The 21,616-nt window shown below is 43.1% G+C and overlaps 3 protein-coding genes across 7 annotated transcripts in view; 1 reads left to right on the forward strand and 2 right to left on the reverse strand.

Moving 5' to 3' along the window:
• rpl34 (ribosomal protein L34) overlaps positions 1-21,616 on the forward strand; it is a 277,780-nt gene that overhangs the window by 183,977 nt on the left and 72,187 nt on the right. The gene's annotated exons all lie outside the window — the stretch shown is intronic.
• ccdc149a (coiled-coil domain containing 149a) lies at positions 4,011-14,009 on the reverse strand. 2 transcript variants are annotated; one of them, XM_040182686.2, is made up of 13 exons: positions 13,849-14,009; positions 12,756-12,917; positions 12,559-12,597; positions 12,262-12,369; positions 12,047-12,163; positions 11,791-11,963; positions 11,183-11,255; positions 10,966-11,050; positions 10,131-10,275; positions 9,817-9,893; positions 9,173-9,205; positions 6,561-6,653; positions 4,011-5,222 (listed from the first exon to the last, which is right to left on the reverse strand). In XM_040182686.2, exons 1-13 carry the CDS (start codon positions 13,897-13,899, stop codon positions 4,669-4,671), a joined length of 1,710 nt encoding a protein of 569 aa, XP_040038620.2. In that variant the 5' UTR covers positions 13,900-14,009; the 3' UTR covers positions 4,011-4,668. The 2 variants fall into 2 exon arrangements, with proteins under 2 accessions (XP_040038620.2, XP_040038621.2); XM_040182687.2 differs by lacking the exon at positions 9,173-9,205.
• LOC144410316 (serine/threonine-protein kinase/endoribonuclease IRE1-like) lies at positions 14,614-21,535 on the reverse strand. Of its 3 annotated transcripts, none has more exons than XR_013468284.1 (8): positions 20,919-21,292; positions 18,278-19,482; positions 18,033-18,196; positions 17,784-17,956; positions 17,274-17,444; positions 15,990-16,113; positions 15,806-15,906; positions 14,614-15,357 (listed from the first exon to the last, which is right to left on the reverse strand). XR_013468284.1 is itself a non-coding variant. In XM_078106351.1 (8 exons), exons 2-8 carry the CDS (start codon positions 19,454-19,456, stop codon positions 15,111-15,113), a joined length of 2,115 nt encoding a protein of 704 aa, XP_077962477.1. In that variant the 5' UTR covers positions 19,457-19,482; positions 20,919-21,535; the 3' UTR covers positions 14,614-15,110. The 3 variants fall into 3 exon arrangements, 2 of the variants coding, with proteins under 2 accessions (XP_077962477.1, XP_077962476.1); XM_078106351.1 differs by having other exon boundaries at positions 18,322-19,482; positions 20,919-21,535; XM_078106350.1 differs by having other exon boundaries at positions 17,850-17,956; positions 18,322-19,482.

Genomic DNA, 21,616 nt, shown 5'->3' on the forward strand with positions numbered 1-21,616 from the left:
AAATACACCTAGGACGCCAGAATGTCAAAGAAAGAGAGACAAAATGACCACAACCAACGCTCAAAACAACAAACATACATAAAGGAAACAGACACAGGTCATTAAGGACTTGCAGAGCTAATAAGACTGGCCTGTCTGATTCTTTTTCTGGGAAGGAGAAGATATGTCCTGTATCTGCAGCTGTTGTCCCCATCGCTGATATCGCATCAAGTCCTGTCAGCTCTTATCACGCTGGACCACCATTTTCTATCTTAATAGAGATCTGACTGTACGCCGTGGCTACGCGCTGACCACGGGCGGGGCCTCTCTGCTTATCGGCCGTCCACAAGCCCACGCTTCCCCAACGTCCTGCGACTTCGCCGGCTTTGCTCGCCAGCAGGACCTTTCCAGGTCATGCTGTTTTTATTGCAATTAGTTTTGGGTTTTTTTGGAAATCTGTAAACAACTGAGGTCAGTCATAAGGGACAAAGAACCACAGGAAGTGGGGTTATTGGGGGGGGGGGGGTTGGCAGAAAGTACTCTGGGATTAAATACCGTTTTATATAAATGTGAGGGCAGTTGTCATTTAAATAATCTTTTGCCTACCACCCTCATATCTGTGACGTAGAGACTTGAAACAAGTAGCATGGCTCTGTACAGAGTTCATGCAAAAGCTAAAAAACTAAATATGTTTATTTCTTTAAATGTGGGACTATTTCTTTAATTTAAACTTAAGTATGAATAGGACGTGAAAATCCATTTAACCCAAATCTTTCACGGGATACCAAGCTTGTATGGGAGGACAACGTCACTGTTTAAATTATAGCCTTGTAGCCTCACGAAGTGGAGTAGAGACACATTTTTCCCTTTCAAGTGACTAAACCCTTTTCCAATTTGACAGCCAAAGTGATGAGAAAAAACACGCAGTAATTGCAGTGATACTGAGTCCACATGAAAATGCAAACTGAGCAAATGATGCAGTTATGCATATCGTGTCCCTGCTACATTAGAATTATTATCTCTGCAAGAAACAAGCGGGAAAAAAATGATTGACATATTTTGCCTTTTTTCCCCCTGCTCCTCTTTCCTCTATTATCTCAGATAATAACAGCATTGTCAGCAACAGAGCAGAAAGTTACACTCCTCAAATCGCAGCACCCGGGGAGCCAGTCCTGCGGCGCCCTTGCGTCTCAGAGGCACCACACGATTTAACTCAGGTAAGCGTAAAAAAAAAGGTGGTGGCGAGCGAATGAAGCACGGACCACGAGGGCACTGGCCATCACTGGAAGAAGGCATCTGGCTGGTATAGTAATTAACCCTGCATAGTGGTTGGCCTGGAAACTGCTGGCTCCACATGCCCCTTTGCACCCCTATCCCTCAAACCTTTAGAGGACCCAGAGATGATGGGATGTCAAAACCTCCCTGGTCACACCTATTAGAGACAGTGAGCATTGCTGTGACCCCGGCTGGTCTCTCCGACAATCCAGGCTGCAGGGTGAGATAACTGAGAGGGGGGCGGGGGGGGGGGGGGGCGGGGGGGGGGGCTGCTTGGGACCAGAACAAAAGTCGGTTGATACCGCGGTATGATGAGTGGTTTCTGTGACGGACCAGCCCGTATCGACATCTAAAACATGAAAGGGAAGGCGCGGAGCTACAAAAGTCAAAAGGACATGCACACACATACAAATGATTCCTCCCTTGATCTCTCTTTGAAGCACAAATGGGGGCAAACTCACACCTGTGATCGAAGCGGCATGGGGCTAATCAAAGCACTTGACAATGCACTTCTTTTTCACTTGCCCTCTAGTGGGGGATGTCGCCGTCACAGATAAGGGGCTAAGATTAGTTTTTGGCACGGGCCAGCTGGTAGTGTAGCTTCATTTTATCTGTAGTGCTGTTGATTGGCTTCAACAGCTCTCGACAATTCTCTTTTGCTGCGGGGGGTCTGGGGAGGCAGTCTGAATCTTACAGTCGTGTGATAAGTCTCCGATACATCTTTAAAGAGGGAAAGCTCATATACAGGTGGGATGGTTTGTGTGGTTACATCAAGGTTATTTTGAGTAATTATTTAAAAAAAGAAATGCACCTCCTGATATTTTGTCTTTACTATCTGAACTTGAGTGCGGCATTTTCATCCTTTTTTCCCTTTACTTTTGTGCCAAAGTTAAGTCACAATGCATTCATGTGAGTTCAGAATCACTACATGCTTTCCGGTAATTGTAAACTCACTGAAAAATCTTGGGATTTCCTGGTACAACCTGGGTTTTTTTCATAAAAAGGCCGATCTCAATGGGAAAGAAAGAACATTGATTTAACACTAAGCATAGAAATATACAGATCTGCATTCCGAGAACTGTGGCCATGACTTTGCCTTTGCTCTCTGGTGCACAAACGACCTCGAAAAATGTCTGTGGTATTTCTGCACTGTAATCTATCTTCAGACATTTGCTGACAAATACACAGCACTATCATTCATTTGTGATTTTTAAATCCTACTGATTTTCAGTTCACCGTGACATTGTGAGAGATGGCATCGTGAGAATGCCTCAAATGGGAATGTCAGGTTAGTGTTTAAGGAAATCCAAGACATATCAAATAAATACCATCAACTCGAACCAATGTGCCACATTTAACTGGCCCGCAGCATCTAGCCTGAATCAGAAAAGGCACCTCAGGGTGGCGCTCTTTCTTTTTTAACAGATATGCACAGCTTATACTATTTCTTAAAGGCTTTCACATGCATGCATGCAAAAAAAAAGAAGGTCGAGAAATTAATGCAAGCTGGTATCATCTTATAATTCCATTAGTTCAGACTCCATCTGGTTTATATACTTAAACTCACTGGGAGAAAAAAAGCTTGGCAGGCACTGGGCCGACACTGGGTACGCACCATATTGGAGCTCCCGAGCTTGATTCCTTTCTCTCTCTCCGCCTCTATTTTGTGTCAGAGATTAAAAATAGCAAGTGGCTTTCTGCGGAATAAGCAGTTCATGGATTCTGGCTTTTTACACTGTGTTTGCCTGGAGAGGCCAGCTGTCACCTGTCAAGAGAAGGCCTCACCACTGATTATCGATAAACCGTTGGTGGACTTTGGCTGTCAGTCAAAATGGGTGTGTCTGTTTCACAGTGCTCCCGTCTATAACTTTGTTTTTAAAGTTTTACAATTATACTGAGAAGTGTGTTTGGATATTTATGTGCATCGAACATGAACAAAACCCCCAAACGGGGGCAGATACAATAAATATCTTTCCAGAAAATGTCTACATTAATTCATTTAAAGTAGTATTTGAATATTCTTTACGATTTTAGACTCATTTGTGATGCCGGAACAATTCTCTCCCAAGACTGGGAAGAAGAGAATCAAGTTAAACCGCTGTAATCTGTATAGCAATCAAAAGACTGAGACGGTGCATTTAGAATAAATGAGACCAACCTTGTGAACACTAAAAGAAATTAATCAGAGAGATTTTCTGCAGATATGGGCTCATTTTCTGGTTCAGAACATTACTATCAAACAAACCTCATCTGTGTGTGAAAGCTCAAACAAATATTACACCAAGTTCACAAAGTCAGCCTCTGTGTCAGAGTGGAGGTTTAAAATTAGATTGAATTCCTCCTTGTGTGTTCTCTAGCTTAAGGAGAGAGCTGACAAAAATAAAAAAGTTCAGGTTCAAGTTATTATATATAAAAAGGGATGTTGTTACAATCCTACATCTGACCTGTTAATTTTGCTCTGGTCAAGTTTGAATTTCAAAATAAAATATGTTTTTTATTAATTAAATAATTGTTAACAATGTATTTGCTAGGCTAATGTATTTCAACCATATACATCAATAGCACACTATTTCATCTTTCAATTTTAAAGTAATTACCAAAATACATCATCTATACATAATCAAACTCTTTTCCGTTATCAAATTTCAAGTACATCTTGTGGTACAAACACCTAGTTGGGAATCACTGCAATAGAAAAATAGATATACCTGTATTTGTGTACATGGGTCAGAAAAGACCAATTTTTGGAAAGGCCATATTGCAAAGTTAGGCATTTATTTTAATAAATAGCAGTACAGTATTTTCGCGTATAAGGCACATATAGTCTCATCCAAAGATCATAATTAATAAAAATAAATAAAAAATAAAAATTGACTGATCAGTAGTATTTACCCATGCAGAGGAATATAAATAAATACAATCTTGAATATCAATATTATTCATTTACACATATTTACAACACGATTATTATAATTCTTTGGACCACCTATGACAAAATGCAGCACTCTATTCATTGCATTCCCGTAGGAAGAAGCAGAAAGCAAACAATTGGGATTATCTTATCGCAGGGGAAAGGAAGAAGGGAATATGGGGCACAGCAGTTGAAGCTGCCATATCTGTTATTTTCCTAGCTAAACTCTTCCTGCAGGGCATTGCGTTTGCAACTCCATTGATTTCAAGATTGCCTGTTCCTGCGCAGCAACAAGCCTGTCTGGATACAAAGTGACCCTACGGCTCCTTCAATGGCGGCTGAAGAAGTGTTTTCCCCCACCATTTTATTGACTGAAACAGAGCTGCGAGGTGGAACGGGGGAGCTTGTGAGCGGTGGCCACGCTGTGGGAATGTAACTAGGGACGATTGATGCAATTATCAGCAAGAATGACGAGGGCGACGATTCAAAGGCTTTCTGTGACGTCAGACCATGCCAAGGTTGTCCCCACGACACGTGTCACTCTCTACGATGTCCCACCCTCCTGTACTCCTCACGTCAGTGGGCCTGCTCTGTGGAACGGATAGCGAGGCATCGGCGCGTTCAGGCGTGGGATTCGACCCACCGTCCTGGGATTTGCGGGGCTGACGGCCCACCTCTGAATCGCCCGAAGAGGCTTGCTCTCTTGGAAGCCTGGGAAGTTCTGCTTCGGCGGACGTGACACCCAGTGCCAGAGCTGCCTCTTCTCCCTCCTCCACCGCGGAGCCCAGTTCTTCATCCTCAAACCCCTCCAGCTCATGCCCCGCCTCCTCCACTGGACTCCGCCCCTCCTCCGGCTCGAAGGTGGCTCCGACTTCCGCCAGGGTCACGATGCCTCCCCCTCTCTTGTCAATCCCATTCGTCTCCGCCCCCAGCAGAGGCCCCAGGCTACCGAGCAGTGCAGGTGCGTCTTCCCCGCTGACGCCATCTGTGCCAAGGTCGCTGCCAGCGGAGTGGTTTCCCCGCGGTGATTCATGTGAACTTCTGTCGCCTGAAACAACTGGGAGCGGGGGAAGATGAGACAACCGGTCATTTTAATTACGAACTTGATCACAGGCCACAGTGATCAAGCATCCGACAACTAGTACTTTTGGCCCTGTTCTGCCCCTCTGAGGGAGATGTGAAGTTTATGGCTTCTGATATGTGTTACCTGGCAACATCAGCATAATCAGCTACCAAAAATAGAGCTGCCAATAACCAAAAATGTATACCTTCTGCTACATCTACCTCAACTCTTTCACTGAGACAAACATTCTATGAAATGTCAGAAAATAGTAAAATCATTGCCCGTCACAATTACCCAGTGCCAAACTAATTTATTAGGTATTTTGTTTGACCAACCTGTGAAAGTACAACTTAATTGGATTTGAATTACATGTTAAGAAGGTGGTAAAAGGAAATATTTGGCACTTCAAATGTGATTGTGAAAATGTAATAATTATGCATGTAACTATAACATTAGTAAGTCTGGCTGGAATTTCAGACCGAAGTTACAGTAACAAAAGACACATTAATAAGTTTAAACAACTGAACTGTAATTAAATTAAGTAATTTCAGCCAATATGAACTAAGAATTCTGGGGGCCGATCCTCATAAAGTCATGTTGATCCTTTAAATCTTTCTAGAATAGCTTTTATTTTGTGAGACAATTGTAAAATGGTGGTTTATGCTTCCTCAAGAAAACACAATGAAAGCTTTCCTCTTTCGGACCACTGTGTGAATGTAGAAAGTTATTTCAATTACTTGTGCGACTCAAGTGCTTCCATGGCAACAGGCTAAATATAGCAGCAGTGCCCCCAGACAAGGGGACGCAAGACAAGTGTGACGCCCCGCATCCCGGCAATAGCAACAGCTTAGTTCTGCTTCTTCACCCAAATATGTTCTCACTTTGGGGATTACTGACCCATATTTGTGGATGCGCAGGCAAAAAGGTTAAAGACTGCACATAGAGTCTCAGCCACCTTTTCACATACTCACACGCATACACACACACACAGATACACACTAAACACCCAGGAAGAAAGCAACATTACTTGAACTGGCATCCATATTTATGGCCCCCCGTCCCCCATCCCCTTTCAAAAGGGAACACGGCAGAAGTTTCTGAATGTCAGCGGGCGAGAATTTGCTTCACATTTCCAAAATGCCATGGCATTTGGGCAGCTTGCACCAATGAGATGCGGAGAGGAGTGGCGGCGAGACGGGAAAGGACTTGGGTTAAACGTAGGAGATGGCAAGGAGTTTTCAGCACGAGGTGGCTAATTGCAGTGTTTATGCAGTTAGCCGCGGGTTCTCTCAACAATGGCTGGAGAAACGGGTTACGCACAATTGCACTCACCCTTGTGTGGCTGCACGTATGGCTGAGACGTGGAGCGTGTTGGATGAAGCTCCAGCTGAAGATCTTCACTCGGTGTGACATTGTCTCGATTCCCTGCAAGACAAACCCGCCGCGTTACTGCCACGTCCAAATCACCACAAGAATAAACAAGCATGGCATGGAAGGATCGGCTGGAGCTGCTCCGAGCACATGTATGTGGTGCCGTGCCGCGTGTACAAAACACACACGCACGTATGCATCGCGGTGCTCACAGGAAGTGGTTTCCGTTCCCTGTCATCTGTCTTCATTAGTGATGGCTGCACGCCTCTTAGGCTGACACCATATGCTACTTATAGGAGACTGTGCACCATAAACCAGACATCACAAATACACAAAATGGTCTTCACGTAGACATGTGAATACACACAAGTCTGTCATTGTGCACATCGGCCTGTGCCTTCACAGAAGCACCCTGAATAGGCCTGTTTCTCTGACCATTCAAGTGTGAGGCACAAAAACAAACAGAAGAATGAGAAAATGGATGACTGGGTGACACGATGCGTGAGAACCATGAATGGCGAACGGAGACCATATTGTTATGAATGCCGGCCATATTGTTGTTGCTGCTCAGCGCCGACACTGATGTAAGAACAGTGAGTGATCGCATTGGGTGGCGGCTGTTGGGATTCTGAGGCCTCTACATTACAAGTGGGGGGCGTAAAGAGAAGCTGCAAAGTCGCCGATTGTCTAAAAACTTCCTTCATCATTATGTCAGATGGTTTTCATTAGAACGGCTCAACAACTGTTCGATGCTCTCCCATGCAGCTTGGTATAGACATTAATGCGTCTTGAGGGTGAATTGTAATAACCTTGATGACCACATTACCTGCAAAGCTAATGACATTCCCACCAGCCTCAGCAGCAATCACTGGAGCAAAGGTTTGAACACACTTCCTCATTTAATTGTATGATAAATTCTGTCCCAATATCCCAACTGCCACTGACCTGGTACTCGAATATACCAGATCATATTCGCTATACCACAAAAAAGGAGGAAAAAAAGAAAAAGAGATAAGTGGTCTGTCCAACAGTCCCATGGTGAAACCCTCCACTGAGATGCAGTGCTGTCTAGCTCTCGAGTGGCAAGGAAATGCCTTCTTATTAACTGAAGACCTTGGACCCAGACAGCGCTATATGGATGCATTTTGTAGCCACCTCTGTTTTTTTATTTTTTCACTAGCTGATGCACACTGACAGGCTTTCACTCGCCGTGTTATATTTCAACTTGCGCTCAATCACCTTGGTTGGGAAGGTGGGGAGGGGGCATGGAGGACTGATGGGGATCCATCAATCACAACTCTATCTGACTCACTGCATCGATGTCATTGTTATTGTTTTTGTCTCTCCCTCTCTCATCCGGAGACGACGTAGTCACCTCCAGTGTTCTCCGGGCGCCGGGTAGGCAGCCAAGGCCCTCCATCCTATCTCGTTTGCCTTTAATATCCATCAGCCCAACTTCATACCACATCAAGGCCACAGACGCTCACATCTCTCTATATTTCTCTTTCCCTAACAGTGGTGGACAGCGCGGTCGTCAGGCACTCTGGGCCCTCGCCTACAAATTCCCTAATAACGGCACATTCCCCTAAATGTGTTTGTAATGTGGGCAATCATTTTCAGTAATGGATGCTTGTCAGTTTTATGGCGGTGAGAATGACGGTCTCATGACAGGGCACCTCCATTCAGCCGCAGTCTCTCCACCTCTCAATTTGGTTGCTACACGGCACAACATCTCCCTCCAGTGGGAAAAGCAGGGACCGTCTAACCTCCTGGTTGCTTTTGGAAAAATATAGTCCGGGATAGAATATTTGCTTTTGGATAGACTTATTTTTGGAATAACACTTGGTAGATGACATTTTGGTTTGTTTTTTTATGTGAGCGGTGTTGAACCACTGACAGACGTCATAGCAAAATGCAGAAAACGGCTGATATGAATAAAGTGCATTTCCCAAATATTAAATAAATAAGCCTGGATTAACTTCATAATGCAGTGATTGAGGTGTGTGAGCCTTTGAATTGAAATTACTTTTTTCTCCTTAATTTAAATGGCAGTATTAATAGCATATTTCACTATTCATTTTCCCTCCACTTTCCTAAAAACAGTGTATTTGACCCCAATTCCTTGGGGAAAAAAAAAATGTTCTCTCCAAGTTCTCTTATTATCATACAATGACAGGCTTCAGTCGTGGTCTCAAATGATTGATGACTGAAGAATCTCGGCACAGAGAATGGCAGCATGAATCCAGGAGGAAGCAGTGTGCTGCATTAAACAAGGTCTCTCATACCCGTAAAACATTCACAACCCCAAACATTGAAAAATCACCCCCCCCCCCCCCCCGAATGTAAAATTTCAGACGGATCCACTAGACCAAAAGGATGAGTGTTTGATGCTGGTACAGCCTGCTCCAGTCAATGTTATCATGAACAGACACATGAGCGGGTGGTCAATGGAGTAAACACATTGTAAACGGTGGGCATGAGGTGACACACTTTCTGGGTGTTTGCCCAGATTTGTTCTGGCGTGACATAGAGGAGGGCATGGATGGGCTAAGTGGGGCAGAAGGAATACATACTCCCAATTCCCACAGATACGCGGTAGGTCAAGCCTGCGACGCGGCCAGAGGAGAGAGAGAGAGAGAGAGAGACAGACAAACGGTTATCGACATAAAACCGTATTAACATATTTAAATAAAGAAAACCGCTGAGGAATGAGTTCCAGCCAGTTATCCCGTTAAAACAATTCCACAAAATGTTTGTACTGTTAAAAATGTAAATTTCTGCAGCTAAATCCAATTCACAAAAACAGACAAGTTTATCACAAGTTGACTTTGTCAATACACCCCATAGTCACACGGTGATGCTTGCTAAAGGTCTGGTACAGTTTAGATTTGCAGCCAGGTCAAACCATGTGCAAATATGCTTCTAAGGAGTGGATTCATACAGGGGCAGAGGCCGATGCCCTTTCCTCGCAGTTAAGGTATAGAGAAGTTCAGATCAAATACTTCTATCCATGACCAATGACTGTGCCATGACAGAATTCATTTTAAAGTAGACATAATGTGTTGCCAGATATACGTTAACAAAATGACTATCTACTCCGTATTTGTTTTATTAGTGGATCTTGTTTGATGTCAGATTAAAATGATTTCAGAACTTGCGCAAACAAGCGCTCAATGTGGTGCCGCTTAAGTGCTTACTGTTCCCTCCCGAGACCCACCTGGAAGACTCCACAGTCCAGAAACCTCCAACGTCTTCAGCTTCCTTTCCAAATCTGCTACTCTGTTTCCAAGGATCCTGCAGAACGGACACAATGGCTGATGAACGGTGTTTGCGCGTGTGTATTTGTATGTGACACAGTTCAGTGTTTGCCTTGTGGGTGGAGGAGGATTTACAGAACAGGCATGCAAACATTCTGCCTGTATGCCATTTAAAAAGAAAAGAAAAGTGGGCCATACGAAGAAGTCTTGGCAGGCAGTGGAAAAACAGGCAAAGGTTACTCCGACATCACGGTAATGTCGCATTTCACGATACCTGTTGGTGTGCCTCTGGTGCTGGATGACCAGGTTCTTCTCATGGATGGTCTCCAGCAGAGCCGTGGCCAGCGACTTGAGGTCCGATATGGACTGAGGCGTGGCCGGCAGACTGCAGCCCCGCTCCTCCAGGAGCAACTCCTGGACTAAAAGGGAGAGGGAGACCAGAAATACAAATGTATGAAAGGATGAGGAGAGAAAAAAAGGGAGCGACAAAACTTTTTTTAATTTTTTATATGAAGCCAAATGTGCTAACGAGGCCATTAATGATAATATGTGGTACTTTTCTACCACCCGCCAATAATGCCACCAATAAAACTTTCCCAAAACTTAAAAAGAGGTATAAGAGAGGGTGATTTAAGATAAGACACGGGGGGAAACAGCTTGACAAGAGCATGGCAGAGATGGAGAGCTGGAAACAGTCGTCTGCTAGTGACTCTCTAGGATCTTTCACTCCGGAGCCCACTGTGCTGCTTCTGTCAGGAAGTGTCAGTCACCTTGGCAGGCTCATTTCCCTGCCAGTGGTGCTCTCTAACACGCAGAATACAATTAGTAGCCCAGCTGGAGTTCGGGGCGGTGGCTTGAAGCATTGGCTCAGAAAAAAAAAAAAACGGGTTATTAATTAATGCACTGAAACGCGGCAAAAAAACAGATGCCTTTTTTAAGAAAGCGATTTGTTATACGGAAGGATTAGCCGAAGAGTTTGTAAGAAAAGCGGCTTTACACGCTACAACACGGAGGCGACGGACAACGTTTTACTGGCCTACAGCACTCGGACCGCGGCTGCTATCGATCTATTTACGTCAGAGGCTCAAAGTGAGCTGAACGGTTTTCACCTTGCTTGGCGGAGAGGACGCCAGTGAGGGAATTGCTGTTTGACTTCCCATATGCGGTGGAGTTTTTCCTCCTCTCAAGAGCAGTCTGTGGGGAGGGGAAAATAAACGGCAGAATAAAGCTCACCATGCCATCCTTTTCTTTTCTTTTTATTTAGCAAAGTCAAATGAATTGTTAAGGATTTAAAAGACCACAACATTCGAGACATTCCATCTGTACCTTGTACTTCATGATGTTGGATTTCAGCAAGTTCACCTCCTCTTGTAGTTGGCTGAAACGCTCGTGCAAATACCTAAGAGTTAAAAACAATTAAAATCACAAATCACGGGAGCCGAAACACATGCAATGAGATTCACACGCGAGACACACCAGACGCTTTTAAAGTTTATAGTTAAACATGTGTATGAAGGTTGGTATTAGAGCTGTAGTCTGTGTGGCCCAAAACACAAAGCCCATCTATTATACTATTAGTGTGACCGTCCCCATGATCGTTTTAAATAATAGTCAATCCACCTGTTTGGGGTAATTGGTTTAATCTTAACAAAGATAAATTAATGTATGAATAAATTAATATAAGGATTAATTGAAAAACAAAAAGCAATCAATCGAAGAAGAATCACAATAAAGTGAAAATGTCTTTTCTTTAAGAGCTTTTATACTTATATTAAACTTGTGTAATATATATATATATTCCCCCGAAAACGTACGATTTTTCAACAAAGATGTGTTTACAACCAGTGAAGCATCAGAAAGACGAATAAGAAGAAGTGGAGCGGACATTGGCGGCCGCTCTGTGTACCGCGGATCTGCTTCTCCGTCCCACTTGCCTGTTCTCCATGCAGAGGGCGTCCACGTCGATGATGCGCGCCTCGCGGTTACCCAACACGTGGTTGAGCTCCACGTTGAGTCGGTGGGCTTTCTCCCTGAACACACTGCGCTCCGACTTCACGTCCTGGAGCTCGTCCGTCACGGCCTTCAGGTTGTGCTCCATCTCCTCCATCTACAAGAAAGCAGCCGTCTTCAAATACACCGTATGTTTCTGACTACTTGTGTTTTTGATTGGAAAGCAGTGAACGTCTCGACCTGTAGCCCCGCTCGCTCAAGCTGGCGAACCAGTTCCTCCCGTTCATGGGCGGGGAAATGGCGTGCCCCCACCTCCTCGTCCCCCAGCCTCTGTCGCGTAATGGTCATCCTCAGGAGCTGCGGGGAAAAAAAGAGTTAAAATGAAAATTTGCCGTTTCTCTCGAACACGTCTACTCGTTAACTGGACTGAGCGAGGAGGCTCGTGGTGACCTCACCTTGTTGTCTCCCTGGGCCTCCGTAAGCCTCTGGGTCAGCTCCTTCACCTCCTCCGCCAGCTGCTTGGCTCGCTCCCTCGCGTCTCTCAACAGCTGAGCCAGGTTCACCTGAGGAGGATGAGGAGAAAGAAGAATGAAGCAGCAGCAAAGAATCACATTATTTACTCTGCGTGAAATGTGAGCTAGCGTGCATGTCGGCGTTATCCTTTTCACAATACTGTTTACTCATTCTTTTAATGCAGTTCAGCGGGCAACTCTTAAATTTTGGTTGTTACACTTGAAAAGCAGCAGACTCACTTGATTTCGCTTTTCTGGTGGCAAAGACGGGTCACCATCCTAAAATATGAAAAGAGTTAAATAATCAAAATGTTCTTGGTCCGTCACACTGTCGATCATTACCCGGACCGCTTGGTCACAGAGTCCTAATACACTAACGACTTGCGCACTCGACCGTGCACACCCAAATCAACACCTGGAAAGCCAGAGCCACTCACAATGAGTTCCCGGTACTTTTTCTTGAGTCCCTGGTGGCGCTCCCTCAGCTGGTTGGCCATCAGCTCGTACTGGTCTCGTTCCTGCTGACAGGAATCCAGCTCCTTGGACAGAATGAGCAGGGCCTCCTTCTTACTCTCCAGCTTGCGCTTACACACCAGGAACTAAGATACAGGACACAGTTCTTGTGTAAGTGTTAATCCCAGGGGGGGGGGACCCCGATTATAACAACGAGCGCATCATTCAGTTGGTTCTTGGCTTTGTCATTTTAAAACAGGCCCGGATGGAATTGGTCAAGCGGGAGGTGGAAAAACACACACTAGTGTTCAACGTGTAGATAAGACACAGCGGAGAGAACAGAGTAAACCTTGATAGGGGTCAAAGCCGCCGTTAACCAAATGAAATAGCAGCCCGCAGAGCTGAATGTGCGTAAGGCAGTGAGTGTGTCGCGTGGCTCGACCTTGCTCATTCAGGATGTAAAACTGCAACCAATGATTCATGAAGAGGGCAGTTATTCCCTCACTGGATAGCGTTCACTGGATAGATATTTATGAAAGGAAAATAAGCAAATCCTTTGGGGTTTGTGGTTGGAGTGATTAAATTACTGTTTGGTATTACCTTGAAGTTTCCAAAGTTGATTGTTGTTGTTGCTGCTTTGGTCATTTCTGTACATTCTGTGCCAATAACAGCCAGCTATGGGTTAACAATATATTTTATGCATTTCACTAATCATTGATTTTTAAATATTGGGTGAGGAAAAGTTCTGTGCAGCCCCAAAGGCATATGTCACAATGCAGTAGGTGTGAAAGAGGCGTCAGGAGCGTCGCTGCATCCTGCATCCTGCATGCTGCACGCTGCACGCTGCATCCTGCATCCTGCATGCATGGGGGGGTTGGGATGCAGGCAGCCTGACACAACGGCACACTAGTTTACCACCTTCAAATGATTACTCTCGCATATCAGGCAAAACAGGGACAAGCGGGGTTTCTAAGCCGAGACACGGAAGATCGCTCCGTATGTTTGGGCGCAGGGGGGCGTCTGTAAACACCAGTCCGTCTCTACAACAGCTGTTCACGGTGACCGCCGTTCACTCACCTCGCTGACGAGCCCCTGCCAGTCGCCCTCGCTCCTCTTGGAAGGCTGCATCGTCTCAAATACTCTCACAAAATGTCAGAAAAGGGGTGTCTTCTCCGTCTGTACCCAGGCTCCGTTTGTTTATCTTGCAACGTCACTTTTTTTTTTTTTTTAGTGCCGTTGTCACGTCAAGCGGGCGGGAACCAGATACGCGTTTTATATCCAAAATAAAATCCCCGTCGAAGAAATTTAGTTTGGGGCGATTCTTATTGGTGTGACAGTAAACATCACAGTAAGATACACAGCTGTATCATTTGCAATCCCGGAAAGGATTTAAAGATAGTAAAACGTAAATCGATACATTTAACAAGATTTCCTTCACAATAAAAGCACGCACTCTAACGCAGGGGGCGTCAAAAACCAGTTACGTCATATTAGATCCGATATGTAGGCCATTTGTAGTTCAAAGACCTGTTTGATTTACTCATCTATTAGTGAATATAGATTTATATGCGTGTGTTCTGTTCTTTTAACGTCTTCTAATTAAACACGTTGCTGCTCGTTTTGTGTTTATTAAATCATATTTATAATTGTTTCCCCTTTAATTCCCGCACACTTCTCGCGAGATCTCCTAGCGGGAATCCTGAGAAGTCACAGCACCGCGAGTAAAAGAGGAAAGCAGGTACGGGAGGAGCGTTGCTTAGAAAACGAGCTCCTGAAGACAGGTCCGTGGACGTCTCTGTCCCTCCGCCGCTGGGTCTCAATGAAGACATTTTTCAAAAACTTCATAGGCTCAGAGCAAACTCGGTTTTATTTACTTCAGAACAAAAATTCAGATTATAACAAGTAACAGAGAAAAAGGCATAATAAAATGTCTACCTACAATAGACTACAGCTTCTCCATCACCGTCCAGCAAAAAGCATGAACCACCCCACCAACCAACAACCCAAAGCCCCCCCCCCCCCCAAAAATGAGGCCCCTTTGATAATACCAGGGGCCTCACATCTCCTGCATATCTGCTGTCACTTCTGTGCATTACATAACACAAACATATCTCAACACCGACATATATATTTTGTGTTTTACAGTTTTAGATGACATACACATGAAAGATCAATAACAAAATAAACAAGGGAATTTACGGCACTAATTCTTAATTTCACACTACCACGTGTCAGTGAATTTAACCGCCCTTTATTCAAATCAACTCACTGATGTCAGGCCTCACTTATCTCCAAGTAAAGATGCAACTAAACTGAAGGACCGCACGGCAAGCCTGGTGTTATTTATCAGTTGGCTCAGTGGAAAGGTCTCCAGATTCTTGAACTGGCAGGGCAAGAGGCTCTCCAGAATTATTAGGAGTCGTTACAACTCCAGTGGTGAGGTCGTCTCCTGGAATCACCTCTGTATTAAACATGTCCTTCAGGGGCGCCTCGGAATTCCAGTTTTGGCTTTTGGCAAATGTATAAACTACTCCAAAGAGACCAGGAAACATCGACATCACATTAATTTTGTCCATGTCCTTCTCACTGCAAACAGAAATACAGACAACATTTGCCAACTTGCCAACATTTCAACTTGCAACCCCTTGAATAGATTTTTTAAAGGCCTAAAAATGTAGGCCAGTAATAGCTCTTAGAAAAGCAGATATTTGGAAACAAAAACGAAGTAATTTCTAAAGTAATGAAGCAGATATTGTAAAAAAAACTGATGTGGCCGTGAAGGTGGATGTTATTAGTGTTAAAGTTAATGGATATGGCGTTAAAACTAATACCAAGAAGCCAGTAAAACCGGGAAATAATTCAATAAATATGTTAAACACATACGTATACTTTCGTAATCCTTAATGTTCCAAAGAATTGGACTAGTCAAGATGAGCATTGTTTTTCTGTCTTGGCAGCTTTTAGCTTCAGTAAAGATGAATTGTGTTTGTTTACCTCGATGGAATGGAAAAACTTAATATCAAATTTAACTTACTAGTGCGTAAAGCCGTTACGTATGAAGCGCAATAATGCCAACATAGTGTCAGGGTAGGGTGACTTTTTGCCTTCCATCCTCTTGACCAAGTCTTGTGGAAACTATAAAGAAAAACATCATAGTTATACTTAAAAAAAGAAGAAAAAGAAGGCTAGTTGGTCTAAAGTTGTTTTGTTAAAATCACCTTTTCTTTCCACTGTTTCATGCTGCCAGCATGTTTCTCAAGCGAACATTTCAATCCCGCTTCAGGATTTCCATAGTTTTTCACCTCAGGCACGTCTCCAGCTTTTTGAATGTAGGCTAATTTACTGCAAAATAAAATACAGCCTATGTTAAGGGTGGGTGTTTGACAAGGTGTAAACAACTTTTTGTTATATCACATTGCATTGTTTTTTATACAGACAGGCTTTTACTTTTGAAATGTATTGAGGAAAATAAGAGCAATTAAAGGAAAAAAAAAAGAAGAAATAAGCGCGACTAAAATAATCAGTCGGCCCGTCCACCACATCATTTCTTCTAACCTATTGGATGGATCGCTAGGACAGTTCGTACGAGCATTCATCCCCCCCAAAGGATGAGTCGTAATGACGCCCACTTTTTCTCTCCCGCGCCTTCAGCAAGTATTTTCAGTTTGGCCTAACAACATCATCCTTAAATGTAAATACATTTGTTTTATTTTTATTTGGAAATACTTACAAAGTATTAGCTAGTAAGGTACCAAACTAAGATAGTGGCAATGGTAATTAGAATTTCCTAGCGTTCGCATATTAGCATGCTGATGTTAGCCTTTAGATGAAAGCACCGCTGAGCTTTTAATGGCAGCCTGTTATGGAATATTTCAATAAAAGCTCGGTAGAAGAGAATGATTTGTCCGATAAAACAGAGTCTTGATGAATGATCAAAGTTGCAAAAAGTCTATTTATTGCTTGCAAGCAGGAGGTCAAATACACAGGCACGTATCACGGTGCTCGTGATATCACAGACATTCTCCGTGCCAGTTACGAGAAGCTGCAAAGCAGGTTGAGATAAGAACCCAGGGGAAGCTGAGGGTAGCACACACACACACACACACACACACACACACACAAGATCCTCCTCAGTGGCCGGTGCAAATCAAAATTAATTGACATAAAGTAAAACGTGGATCCGGAACTTTGGTACCGAATAAGAATATGAACCAAGGCCATGAACAGAAGTCCTTTGTTTTGAAGCTTCTATGAGATCGAGTCGACCGCCCTCCCTTCTCAGGGCACAGCTGCAAACTAACTTTTTGTATCATGCTGCTCTTTGCACATCAGGGTCGAATACAGGACACTTGAGACACTGCTTTAGCACAAAACAATGTTATAACATATTTGACCATTACAAGCCTCACAGTCCTTTGGGTGGCTGTAGGTTTTGTTAATGCAGCTAAAAACATAGAAAGTTGAATGGATCTGAATGAATTGGGAAAATTAAAAATAACCACCTGGCTTGGGTCCAGAAGAAAGGGTGACTCAAGCATTCTTCCACTCGAGGTCTTTTCTCTGGTTCTTTATTGATCATCATCTCAATGAGATCCTTTGCCAGCACATCTTGAACAAGGTTTAGAGAGTAGTTCCCTTCGAAAATGTTGTCCTCACATTTAAAGGGAAGCTGACTGTAGGATATTAGAAACAAATATACGACCCGGTTCATAAAATTAATAAAAATGCATATAGTGTACACCAGAATACAGCCATGATTCTGAAACTGTAATCAATAAAGTAACGACAATATTGTAAAACCACTGTAATTCTGCAACTGTAATAGAATAACATCAATGTACAGTTATGATTGTATTTAATGGAATCAACTGGAATGCATGCATGTAATACTTGAACAACAACTGATATTGACTATGGGTCATTCGAAATCTGAGTTACATTGAACTCACCAGAAGACCACTCCCAGAGGTGTGGACACTAACTTTCACACCTTTACGCATTGTTATAAATACCTGTAGGAACCATTGTTCTCGAGTTCGCTGATGGAGGCAACAGACGGGCAACAGACGGGCACGGACCTTTTGATCAGCGATGACCTCTGTCCGTCCGGCGTTTCTTCATTTTTTACATGACCAAAAGGATGGTGTCCTTCAGAGAGGATATAATATATCAGCATGCCTGCCACCTTGGAAGTAAACATAATGGTTATGTTACTGAAATATTTTTCACATTTAACATTTTAAGAAATATTCAGCACTAACCTGGATGTCGGTGCTCTGCTTGTAGGGCGTGTCATTTCCTCCATTTAAAGTCTCTGTGGCCATCCAGCATTGTGTTCCTGCTCTGCCGGAGCGATGCGTGCTGGCGCCTTTGGGTAACCGTCTACTGATGCCAAAATCCGCTAATTTGACCCTGTCCAAAACATCTGCAGGACAAATGGTGTAAATGTATTCATTGAACCAAATCATTTCTGAGAATAATGCAAATATTTTTTGTACTTACTTACTTTGTCGCAAATTACATTTTATGAATATTTTTTATTTGTCTCACCGATCAAAACATTCTGTGGTTTGAGATCCCGGTGGAGGATTGGAGGACTCGAATCACAAGGACAATGAAGCACCTTTAAACTCTCGAGGAGTTGTTGGACAAGTTTCTCCATCAGCAGACGGTCACCTTTTTTAATCTTAATGTATTCTTCCAGGGTGTATTCACAAAGTTGAAGAGCAATATATCCAAAGTCATCATCGTTCGCCGTGTCAACATATCGCACAATGAGTTGATGATCAAGCTCTGGAAGCCTTAGAATCTTTTCCTCATTCTTCAGCTCTTCATAGTTGCGTTTCAACATTTTCTTGATAGCAACTTCAGTGCCATCATCTCTGTATCCCAGAAAGACCTCGGTGCCATCACTACCCGTAGATATGTGGAATTCGTCATCATTCACATACGTCAGGCTTCCGATCGTTTTTATCTTGATTTTCTCTGTTTCAATGAAGTGAGGAATCTTGTCTAACTTCTCTCTCCATCTCTTGCTGATTGGACATTCCTGCATTGTTTTTGATGTACCAGGTTGGACAGGTAAACCATTGGAAGTTTGAGGAGCTAGTGCTGGATCCTTTTGTTTGCGATCTACAGCACAGGAACACAGAAATTTTTTTTTTAAGAATCTAAGACATTGTCCAGATTTGGATTTATCTGTCATCTGAGATAATTCTTTATTGTGAACATTGTGTTCAGGAAAAGATGCAGGGAACTTGGTTACTTTTGCACCGGCAGATATTAGCTCCTTAAAAATATCTCGCCTTTTTTCAATGACTGCTATTTGCAGAGGTGTCAAAGACTTTTCCTCTTTGAGATCACATGCGTTTGGATTCGCATTATGTCTCAGCAGTTTTGTCACAAAAGCAAGGGGTGCTTTGGACTTAGATGCATAATGTAAAGGTGTTAAGCCCTTTTGCGACACCTTGTTTGGGTCTGCACCCTCTTGCAGTAAGAAAGACAAAATATCCTCCCTATGATTGACAATAGCAACTATCAGTGGGGTTACGCAGTCATTCCACTCGCTGTATGAGTAAAGGTCATTAATGTTTCCCCTATTTAGTACATTTTTGAGCTCCTGTAGGTTGTTATCAATTATATATTGCACGATATTACAATTTGTCTTGTTTTGGTTCCCTTCCATTGTGGTTTGTATTTCTTTTAGATTTTCTGTGAAAAGACAAAAGCATGAGGTTAAAGTTCAAAGCACCAAACATTATTGTGAAACAGTTCTGTCATTATGGCCAGTGTTGTTGAGTTTGGTTGTAATATATTAACTCTTATCACTGAGATTTGCTTTATTCTATTCTCATTAGCAAACATAGCTAATGCTACTTGCATTCTGTGATTCCCCCCCAGCCTCATACTAAGATCAGACAGATTTAACTTTTAGAAATGGAACTGAATCTGAACATCACACGGGATAGCACACAAATGGACCATTTAATCAACACTTTTACACTGCCGCACTACCCTTGAACTTTGTTCAAACTCTACCCAGAGTGATGGTAGAGTCAGCGTCATTCCCTTAGTTGCGAGAAAGGAAATACCGCGCAAACAATGACCGCCAAACCACGTTTTGTTGCTTAGTAACGATGTTGGGTCAGATCGAGGGCACGGAAGCCCCAAAGATCCAAATGTCAGTGCTTCACAACACAGACGGGGTGAATTTATGAATTAAAGCTAGAACTTCCTGTCATAACAATGTTGTTACGTATCATCGCGCATTTGTTAGTGGGTATATGGAATCCTTGACTTTTCCTCATGGGTATAACATGTCATTTAGCTGACGCTTTTATCCAAAGCGACTTACATTGCATTTTTAACCCATGGCTTTTACAGGTGTCTTGCTCAGGGACACTTTGACATGAGACATGGAGAAGCCGGGGCTTGAACCACCAACCTTGCAGTTCTCGGCGCACCCTCTCTACTCCATGTGCCACCATACGGCGTATCCCTGCAAATCACGTAGACTACACCATTGAGTGCATTGGATAAGCAGGACGTCTGCAGATTTGTCTGTTCGCCAAATATTTTGATTTCAGTTCTCAGCCTTTATTCAAGTCAAATGTAGACAAACTTTTGATTTTTTTTCTCTCCTTGTCTTGATGTACGTTTCACAGTGTACTGAGTTGTGTGTCTATAGTGAAGCACAACTCCGCCTCGAAGACAGAGACAGGGAGAGGAAATTAATGCCCACTGCTTTTTTTAACTCACTCCGTAACTTCCTCAATACCAATATAACAACCGCTAACTTCGAACCTTATAAATAAGCATGTATTTTATAAATTTTGTTCTAGTTTTGGTTCTTTAGAGATTTACCTATTACTCACCAAATGGCATAACAGTACAGTTCAAACAGAAAACACATTGCGCTGATATACTATTGGCATCATAAATCAATACAGTTTAAAATCAACTATTAAATCTAACATCGCGGTCTTCCGACTCCCATCGAAAGACACCCGCGCCATTTTGTCAACCAGTTGTGGCCACGTACTCACACACAAAATGAGGTTTTCAAACCTCATTGAATCTAATTTCTAGCTCAACTTTCTCCTGATTTTGTTCTACATGACGTAAATTCATAAGTTCATAACACTTACAATTTTGAAGAGCAATGTCGTCTTCGAGTATGATCTATCCAAATCCTCCACAAAAGATTTGTGTTCGCGTCCACATTGACTTCCTGTTCTTCCGGTTATTTCCTCGATGTGATGTCTTGTCATTTTTCCTCTTTTGTTGTGCCCTTGCTCCGCCTGTGGCATGTTTAGGTTGCTGTCCAATGCCTGCCATCCATAAGCAAAGTTCAAAATAACGCCATAGTGTAATGTAGGATAAAGCATGAAGTTATATTCAATCAGCCTAAAACTAAACCATAAAAGAAAATATTTTAAACTAATGTTTCAGCGTCACTTTCAGTTTCTAGTGTGCATGCAGGTTACGTATGAAGCAATGCGCCCTGGCGCTTCTTTTCCCCAAAAAACAAAGCACATATTAGTCAGCCTTTTGGCAGTTCGCCAGAGCTTCCCTGTTGCGAAAAGTTTTGAAAATATTTCTCCTTGAAAAAACGCAGACTAAAATCCACTGTGTGGACACAGTTCTTCGGACACAGAACAATGAGATCTTTCATCATCTGTGAGTCAAGGATATTAGTACAGGGCCACCAAATGTTCAGAGAGAATAACAGTTGCATTTCTGAATTTCAATCTCCATTTCCAACATCCCTATTTGGATTTTACACACATTCGTGAGGTTAACCGCCAAAAGGATCGTAGCCTCCAGAGATGATACAATAAATTAG

The sequence above is a fragment of the Gasterosteus aculeatus genome, chromosome 7, assembly GCF_964276395.1.
Source record: "Gasterosteus aculeatus chromosome 7, fGasAcu3.hap1.1, whole genome shotgun sequence".
In the NCBI taxonomy this organism is placed as follows: Eukaryota; Metazoa; Chordata; class Actinopteri; order Perciformes; family Gasterosteidae; genus Gasterosteus; species Gasterosteus aculeatus.